Source organism: Zerene cesonia, unplaced genomic scaffold (genome assembly GCF_012273895.1).
Source record: "Zerene cesonia ecotype Mississippi unplaced genomic scaffold, Zerene_cesonia_1.1 Zces_u010, whole genome shotgun sequence".
Classification (NCBI taxonomy): Eukaryota; Metazoa; Arthropoda; class Insecta; order Lepidoptera; family Pieridae; genus Zerene; species Zerene cesonia.
The window spans coordinates 829,534-839,459 of record NW_024045140.1 but is presented as its reverse complement, the minus strand read 5'-3'; the positions used below and the strand labels follow the sequence as shown (position 1 = coordinate 839,459).

The 9,926-nt window shown below is 40.1% G+C and overlaps 1 protein-coding gene across 2 annotated transcripts in view; it reads right to left on the bottom strand.

The window, feature by feature from the left end:
* The window catches only part of LOC119839255 (zinc finger protein 544-like), a 16,837-nt gene that overhangs the window by 4,672 nt on the left and 2,239 nt on the right, over positions 1–9,926 (bottom strand). Inside the window, exons 2-11 of one of the 2 annotated variants that reach the window (XM_038365481.1) lie at positions 9,145–9,279; positions 6,936–7,055; positions 5,969–6,114; positions 4,829–4,933; positions 4,140–4,248; positions 3,050–3,151; positions 2,453–2,604; positions 1,357–1,416; positions 1,163–1,276; positions 551–682 (exon numbers count right to left, since the gene is read on the bottom strand). In XM_038365481.1, the coding sequence (XP_038221409.1) occupies positions 551–682; positions 1,163–1,276; positions 1,357–1,416; positions 2,453–2,604; positions 3,050–3,151; positions 4,140–4,248; positions 4,829–4,933; positions 5,969–6,114; positions 6,936–7,055; positions 9,145–9,279 (1,175 nt within the window). Of the gene's footprint in view, positions 1–550; positions 683–1,162; positions 1,277–1,356; positions 1,417–2,452; positions 2,605–3,049; positions 3,152–4,139; positions 4,249–4,828; positions 4,934–5,968; positions 6,115–6,935; positions 7,067–9,144; positions 9,280–9,926 lie in introns of both variants that reach the window. The other variant, XM_038365482.1, reaches the window with a different exon arrangement.

Here is a 9,926-nt window from a genome sequence, read left to right as displayed (position 1 = left end):
GACAGTGTCGTATGATAGGCGTGACGTGTTGTGTGTCAGTGAGACAGTGTCGTATGATAGGCGTGAAGTGTTGTGTGTCAGTGAGACAGTGTCGTATGACAGGCGTGACGTGTTGTGTGTCAGAGAGACAGTGTCGTATGACAGGCGTGACGTGTTGTGTGTCAGACAGACAGTGTCGTATGATAGGCGTGACGTGTTGTGAGTCTGATTCAAAGTATGTTGTGATAAACATGACGCGTTGTGCGTCTGATAGAAAGTGGCGTATGGTGGGCGTCACGTGTTGTGAATCAGATAGTGTATTATGATAGACATGTCGCATTGCGCGTCTAATAGTATGTTATGATAGACACGACGTGTTATGCGTCAGATCAGTAGTGCGTGAGATATAACGTGTTGTGCGTTAGATAGAATGTGTCTGTCGTCAAACGCGCGCACACGTATGTGTACGTGTGTATGTGTGTGCGTGCGTGTGGGTGCGCGTGTGTGTGTGTGTGTGTGTGTGTGTGTGTGTCTGTGTCTGTGCGTGTGTGCGCGCGCGTGTCCCGCTCACCGCACGTCGCACTCGACGCAGTAGAAGTCTTTCCGGTCGCTGTGCTTCGCCTGGTGGTTGCGCACCTGGTGCCGCGTGCGGAATCGCTTGTGGCAGATCGGGCACTCGTGGTTCTTCACGCCGTCGTGTATGCTGGAGGAGGGGGTTTTTGTATTTATCTTTCCGTTTTATTGATATACTAGCGATCCGCCCCGGCATCGCCCGTGGTAGATATATAGCCTTCCTAAATAAATGGGCTATCCGACACTAAAATAATTTTTCAAACCAGTAATCCAGTACTTAGTGAGATAAGTGCGTTCACACAAACAAACAAACAAACTCTTCATCTTTATAATATCAGTATAGGATATTACTTTTTACGTCATAACGTGCTACTGAACTGGTGATGCGTCTGACGGTAAGCGATCACCGCCGTACACGACCGAGCAGAGGTAGTGCCACTGCGGATGCGCTGCCCGCTTGTAAGGAGAAGGGGATAAGGAGAGGATCGGCGACTGAAACGAAGGTACGGACTGAGACGGGTGAGGAAAAAGAAACGGATCTTGACAGCAAAAACCATGGTGTTGATGATGATGATGGTGGTGATGATAATGATGATGATGATATACTCACAGCTGGTGTTCCACCAGCGCGTCCTTGTTGATGAGAGTCTTCCCGCACTGATCGCACTTGGCTCGACCGCCGGAGTGGTGGTTCCGTATGTGCCCGCGGAGGGTTTTTTGATTGCTGCGGAATATTTGTGTCTTTTAATAGCATAATATTAAAAAAAAGATTTCCATGAAAAATAATATAAAAAAAATGCTTACTTAAATATCTTCCCGCACACGTGGCAAGTGAACACAGACGTTATCCCTTCGTGCTCCGATCTGGGAACATCAAGACAATGCAGGTTAATATAAATTTAGTTGTTAAAAATATAATTACCCACCTAACTCATACTAAAAGTATAATTACCCACATAACTCATACTAAAAGTACAATTACCCACCTAACTCATACTAAAAGTATAATTACCCACCTAACTCATACTAAAAGCACAATTACCTACCTAACTCATACTAAAAGCACAATTACCCACCTAACTCATACTAAAAGCACAATTACCTACCTAACTCATACTAAAAGCACAATTACCTACCTAACTCATACTAAAAGCACAATTACCCACCTAACTCATACGGCTATGAAACGATTATTACGAATATAATATTAAGTTACTCGACTTATAATTGCCCACCTAACTCAGTTGGTTACTAAAAATACAATTGCCTATCTAACTCATACGGTTATTAAACGATTGCTAGCTACTAACATATGTAGTTACAACTACGAACTGTTACTGGTACTGCTACTAGTATTGTTAGGGGTAGCGCTACTGGCAGAGCTACTGAACTACACCAGTGAGTTGTTATAATTGCTGCTGCTACTACTACTCGTACTCTCAATGCTACTGGTACTGCTACTGGTAGTGCTACTGGCAGTGCTTCTGATAATGATGGTCACCGTTGCTCCAATTGCTACTTCTAGTCGTATTATAATTGCTACTGTCAACGCTACTGACACTGTGGATGATACTGTAACAGCGTCTACAATTGCTATTTCTACCCGCACCGTGCTATCACCGCTAATGGTAGTGCCACTGATACGACTTCTGCTACTCATGCCATTGCTACTAAAACAACTGCTACTCCTGGTAGTGCTGTTGCTATGCTACTGGTTAGCAACCATTGCTACTTCTGGTAGTGCTACTGGTTTGCTACTGATACAACAACAACTACTACGCTACTCCGGGCTGGTCGTGTTGCTATGCTACTGGTTAGCGACTATTGCTACTTTTGGTAGTGCTACTAGTTTGCTACTGATACAGCTACTACTAGGCTACTGCCCCCCCCATAGGCGCACCTGTAGTGGTTGAGGATCGCGTCGCGGTCGGTCATGCGGCGGCCGCAGCGGCGGCACTCGAAGCGGCGCGTGTGCGTGAGCGCGTGCACGGACAGGCTGTAGCTGCTCGGCAGGTGCATGGAGCACAGCGCGCAGCGGTGCGGCCCGCGGGACTGCGCCGCACGGGTTATTTGTTATTTGTTGAAAAAGTACAAAAAATTCGAAAAAAAAAAATGAAAAAATCACAAAAAAAATTCATAGTAAAAAAACGTCACATTATAAGAAAAAATTGAAAAAAAAAATTGTGTACAGATTGTCGCAAAATCGATGAAACGCGGCCGTTGCTAAATTTTAATTTTTATAGCATTGAAATCTCGGCGGGATCACGGGCGGCCGAGAGGCTAGGCGTTACTACGGTTCGGCAAAAGGACGCGGGTTCGGACGATGCGGCGTGCGGCGAGGCGGGAAGGATAAAAATCATCTATTTCATATACAACTCCCAGTAGGAAACAAACACACTAATTCGTTCATACGTTCATTCACTCACTCGCTCGTCCACTCACCGACCCCACTTACTGGCCCCACTCACTCGCTCGTCCACTCGCCGACCCCACTCACCGGGCTGTGCTTCCTCATGTGGTTCTGCAGCTTCGACTCGTAGCTGAAGCCCTTGTAGCACAGCTTGCAGTAGAACGGCAGCGTTTGGGCTTTGCATTCCTCCTGGAGTGTTTATTATTATAATTATTATTTTTTTTTGTCATATCGAGCAACTGAGCTGGTGGTTCGCCTGATGGTAAGCGATCACCGCCGCCCGTGAACAGAGTGGGGGTAGTTTAAACAAACAAACCTATCAGCTTTATAACATTACTATAGATTTATAGTTTAGAATAAGAAAAAAAAGCAGTGGTGGCTCAGTGGTAGAACCTCGGACTTCAAAATTGATAAGTCTAAATATAGATAAATAAACACTTCTCTATAATAATAACTAGCTGTGACCCGCGGTTGAAACCGCGTAAGTCCGTATCCCGTAGGAATATCGGTATAAAAAGTGCCTATGTGTTATTTCAGTTGTCCAGCTATCTACGAAGCAAAATAGTATTATTATTCACCAATAGATGTCAGGAAAAAAAAAACACGAATATGACATTTTCTAAAAAAAATTCCTAGCTAGATCGATTTATCGCCCCCGAAACCCCCTATATACTAAATTTCATGAAAATCGTTGGAGCCGATTCCGAGATTCCAATTATATATATATATATATACAAGGATTGCTCGTTTAAAGGTATAAGATATGTCCCATTTGCTCAGAATATATGTTAGGAAATTATTAAACCCCGTTGATCCTCACAGGATAATAAGAAAAACTCATGAAACTATTGTATTGTCGCCGATCCGCGATAAGTGTACAGAGTTTGAGTTCAATCTGTCCGTGTGAATTGGGGCAAAGTCGAGTCTAAACGAGTCGGTTACAAACAAACATACAGATGCAGCTGATATAATAACTTTTAAGAACAAAAAAACAAAACCACCTTCACATCATCAGACCTGAAAACCGACCACATGGCAAGGACCAGCTTTCAAATACAAAAGAGAATCATTAAAAAAAGTTACTAGGTAACAAACACACAGCATAACATACAGTCAAATTGACAACCTCCCCCCCCTTTTTGTGAAGTCGGTTAAACGTCAAATTCAAAGCGCTCACCTCTCTCTCCCTCAATTGCTCGATAGGATCCAATTTTATGATCTTTATTTTGGTCTCGTCTATTTCTAACTTGGAGGTGCGCCCGCGCCGCTTCGGTTTCTCGGTGTTCCTAGAAATTACACTAATATTATAAACTAGCCGCGCCCCGCGGTTTCACCCGCGTAAGTCCGTATCCCGTAGGAATATCGGGATAAAAAGTTGCCTATATGTTATTCTAGTTGTCCAGCTGTCTACATAGCAAATTTCATTTGCAATCGGTTCAGTAGTTTTTGCATGAAAACGCAACAAACACACACACATCCTTACAAACTTTCGCATTTATAATATTAGTAGGAAGTAGGATGTGAAAATTTGTTTGTTTGTTAGAATGTTTGTGCGTCAATCACGCTACTGAACGTGGATTTTTGATGAAATTCGGTAAATGGACAGGGTATGAGCCGACTTGGGTGATAGATTACTTTTTATCCCTATTAAATTTAAAAATAAAATTATTAAATCAAATTAAAATAAAACCCCATCAAAATCCATTTACCAGCATACATAGGGACAAACAGAGAAAGTGACTTTATTTTTTACTATGTATTGATTTTGGAGAAGAAAGCTCTAGAAAAATTCAATTAAAATTGGAGAAAAATTTACTAGAAATGGAAAAATAAAAAATAAAATCACAGATCCAAAACCTAACTCACACCAACTCATCACTCTTGCTCTCCTCGGCTTTCACTTTACTCCTCCCCCTTCTCTTTCGCTCTTGCTTGATTTCTTTATCCGAAGCATCTTCCATCTCGCTCGCACTGAAAATACAATATATGTATATTAGATTAGAAAAAACACATACATTAATTAATAACATACGATCGGATGTCAATTGTGTTGGATGAATAATGGTATAAACAAAAATATGTATAAATATGATAATTAATTAATTCATCATCATCATCATCAGCCCATATATGTTCCCACTGCTGGGACACAGGCCTCCTATGAGGGTTTAGGCCGTAATCCAGCACGCTGGCCAAGTGCGGGTTGGCAGATGTCACATGTCGTCGAACTTTTGATTCTCGGACATGCCGGTTTCCTCACGATGTTTTCCTTCACCGTTTCAAGCAATGCTGATGTTATACACATGTGCAGATAAATTGTAAAATCAATTTATTTCCTGCACGCTCGCCCCGGTCTCGAACCGCGACTTATCGATTTTGAAGTCCGACGTCCTCACCAATGAGCCACCACTGCTCTTTTATAATTAATTATTAAATTAAATATTTGAATTTAAATTTGAATAATTGTCAGTTGAGATACAGATGTCGCTTTTCATAACTTAGCAAAACTTGTTTAGCTGTCGAATCTATACTAATATTATAAAGCTGAAGAGTTTATTTGTTTGTTTGTTTGAACGCACAAATCTCAGAAACTACTGGTGCGATTTGAAAAATTCTTTCAGTGTTAGATAGCCCATTCATTGAGGAAGGCTATGGGGTATATATATACCACGGGCGACCGCTAGTCCTATATAACGTCTAAATCTAATCCTATATAATGTCTAATGACTTAGAAACGAGCATTCGTACGGATTGTGCTTTGGTGTTCGCAGGTTGTTTATTTAACGTTCGAACCAACTACCCTCAGTTTGTTAATGGTCCTTGTGACTGGCTGCGTTCGTCCGCGTTGTCAAAGAAAACTATACACAGCACCCGGGATGAAAACTATGCCCATTCTCAGGTCTTTTTTTACACATGAACCGCTGAACCGATCCGGATGATATTTGGCACAAGGATAGTTCGAGACCTGAAATAGGACATAGCAGAGCCTGAGTAGCCTAGACTTACCGATAATCGTCAGCGGGCACCGATTCATCGCCGACATCAAAGAAATCCTCGCTTTTCACTAGCACATCTTTTACTTGGTCGCAGTCGGTAAACGGTTGTTGTACTTCAAAGTAAAACAGCGGCGAGTCATTTGCTATTTTCTCGTGCTGAAACATGATTGTTACATTAAAAGTTGTCTAGTCCCCCCCCCCCCCCCCCCCCCCCCCCCCCCCCCTCACCCATCCATTCCTCACATTTTTGGGGTTGTTTAGAAGAGTTATTATCCAGATATATTGCTTGGACTTGGACTATTCTAAAAATGAAGATTTTTATTTGTGAAGTAGTAATCTTAAATGTCATGTGTCATGTAAAACATCATGTGTGTGGGAGCCGAGTACGTTTCGGCACGAATTGTGGCAGCACGCACCGGGAAAGTACCACACCCGCACAGGAGAGCGGCGTGATATAGTAGCATGCTACTGTGTTTCGTACGGTGAGTGGGAGGAGTTAGGCCCGTTCCCTTTTCCAACCCCTTCCCAGCCCCAGCATTCCTTCTTTTTCCCTCACACCAGCACTACCTCTGCTCTGTTCATAGACGGTGGTGATCGCTTACCATCTGGTGAACCACCAGCTCAATTGCCCGCTATGACAAATAATAAAAAATAAACAAAAATTAGCTTCACAGAACGTTAAAGTCAATCGGGGTAAATGAAAAAAATTCTCAAAAAATCTATGTCAAAAAACTACTTTTGTTTACAAATTATCTATAAAAAACTATAAGATAAAAGTTTGTTTTAAACGTTTTATATTTACAGAAATAAATTAGCAGGACATCTTTGAGAAATTTTTTGAAAGAATAGAAAAAAAATTAGATCACAGGGCAGGATTCAGGGCATCTTTTCACCAACTCCCATTTACAACCACCCCGATTGACCACAAACAAGCTGGGAGAACAGAACACAGAGTTTTTTCTTCCCAAAACGCTCACCTGCAAGACACTATGGAATCCGAGTTTACCCTTAACTGTGTCGAAATTTAGTATCTTCGTGGTCATCAGGTGGGGCGAAGAAAACTTCGCCAACTCCGGGTCTTGCCCGTCTATGGCGAACTGTAATGTAACTTTATATACATGAACACAATAGAATATTGTCTGTACATCCGCATTTATTTTAATCTGAAATATTAGTAGGAAATTGTAAATGAAATGAACTACAGTCAAAACTGTTTACGACAACATCATTTATAACAACACATCGGTTTAAAATGACCTAAATCCACCTACCAGAACACAAATTTAGAAAACATATAAAGACGTGTACTCTCATTTCTAAAGCCTACTATAAAATTGACAAATTTGTTAATTATATGAATATTGAATGGCAATTTTAATAATTAATTGAGAATTGTATTTTATTTATTTTTAAGTTATTATTATTTTAAGTAATGTTTTTGATATATTGTTGTATTGACGTTCGTAAGTGCCCCTTTGGGGTTTAAATCAAAATAAATAATTTTGACTTTGACTTTGAATCTAGGGTCCCAGCTGAATTATCAACATAACAACATCATCGGCTGTTACGACTAAATATGAGAAGTCCCTTTGATGTCATTATAACAGATTTTGACTGTATCTATTACTAGCTGCGCCCCGCGGTTTCACCCGCGTAAGTCCGTATCCCGTAAGAATATCGGGATAAAAAGTTGCCTATATGTTATTCCAGTTATCCAGCTGTCTACGTACCAAATTTCATGGCAATTGGTTCAGTAGTTTTTACGTGAAAGAGTAACAAACGTCCATACATCCATACAAAGTTTCGCATTTATAATATTAATAGTACAATAGTATTTATTATTTATTTCTTTAATTGTGCCCATAGATGGCGTTAGGTGGCTTATATGCACAGTGATAAGGTAAAAGAGGAAAGTTAGAAGGTAATGGTCCAATTTCTGAGGCGGTAGAACAGTATCCGAGAGGTTAGATGATGCCAGGTCACAGCGAAGGCCACGGGTTCGATTTTTTTGCTATTCTTTATATCTTTCAAATATTTGATGTCCCTATTAATTAAAAATTAATCGCTGATAGTGTTGCTCGGCGTCAACCTCGAGAACGTCTTGATCAACTCAGCAATTTTTTTTTTTCAGCTTTTTTTTAAATCACAAGGAACATTCTTATGGAAGAAAAAAGCTGTTAGTTTATCATAGATATCAAAATATCGGTTACTAGCTGCGCCCCGCGGTTTCACCCGCGTAAGTCCGTATCCCGTAGGAATATCGAGGTAAAAAGTTGCCTATATGTTATTCCAGTTGTCCAGCTGTTTACGTACCGAATTTCATTGCAATTGGTTCAGTAGTTTTTGCGTGAAAGAGGAACAAACACAGACACATCCTTACAAATTTTGGCATTTATTATATTAGTAAGATAGGGTAGGAAAGTAGGATAGTAAGTATATAGTATTATAGTTTAGTAGGAGTAGGATTAGTAGGGGGATAGGATAGGATATGTGATATATATCAGGTTAAAATAAATACATAATAAACTAGCTGATCGCCCGGGCTTTGCCCATGGTACATATATAGCCTATGTCACTCGGTGAAGGCGTAGCTTGCTAATGATGTAAGAATTTTTACACTTTTAGAAACTGACAAACATACATAAGTTTATCTTTATAATATTAGTATAGAACCTTTTACCCGCGGCTTCGCACGCATTAAATTAGATGTAGTTCAATTGATGTAATTATACCTATCAACACAACATCCTCTTGAATAACTTTCTCCATTAAAAAACCCCATCAAAATCCGTTGCGTAGTTTGAAAGATTCCAGCTTAGGGACATAGGGACCGACAGAGAAAGCGTCTTTGATTTATACTACAAAGTGATAATGTACTTTATGTAGATAATTGGAAGTGGTGTTATTATTTCATATTGATACTATACGCCGTTCCTGGCTCTGCTCGGATACCAAGATTCCGTTTTAATCCCAAGGGAGCATTCAATCGGGATAAGAAGTATCCTATCCCCCAAATCAACTCATACCCTGACTGTATAGTGAATTTCATCTAAATCTGTTAAGTAGTGTCAGCGTGATTGACGGACAAACATACAAACAAACAAATTATCACATTAATAATATAAGTGTGAAGTTGGATGTATTAAAAAATGTCTATTCTCTAATATTATTCAAACATCTACCCACCGGAACACAACGACCATGATAATCGTACAGCACGGTATGCGCCTTCAGCACCTTCTGCTTGAACCTCACACACTTCCTCAGCAGCGCCGCGCACTCCCAGCATATCCACTGCGGGAGACCGTCCGAGTCGCTGACCTGGCGAGGTACTTATATATTAACATGTGATGTCAAAACTTTGGACACCCACGTAGAAACTGACTAATTAACTGTATATATATGCTACTATCCTATCCTACTTAATATTATAAATGCGAAAGTTTGTAAGGATGTGTGTGTGTGTGTTTGTTTCGGTGTGTGTGTTTCGGTAGTTTTTGTGTGAAAAAGCAACAGCTCTTTCACACAAAAACTACCGAACCGATTGCAATGAAATTTGGTACATAGATAGCTGAACAACTGGAATAACATATAGGCAACTTTTTATCCCGATATTCCAATGGTTAAGGATAAGTTACTGGAAACAGTGGAATCACTCATGTGTTAACCAGGTAGGTAACACACATAGTAATTGAAAGTATGGGATAGATTTTTTGGTAGTACCGCTACTGAATGGAATTTAATGAAACTACAATAATTTATTTCATAGTTTAGAATAAGACATGAGCTATTTATATACTTGCTATTGCCTATTATTGTATTCGTCCGTGTCATTCTATCTATTAAAAAAAACTCTATCAAAATCTGTTGTGCAGTTTTTAAGATTTAAGCGTACATTGGGACATAGGTACAGAGAAAGCGACTTAGTTACTTAGTTAATTTTTTTTTTTTTTTTTTTTTTTTTTTTT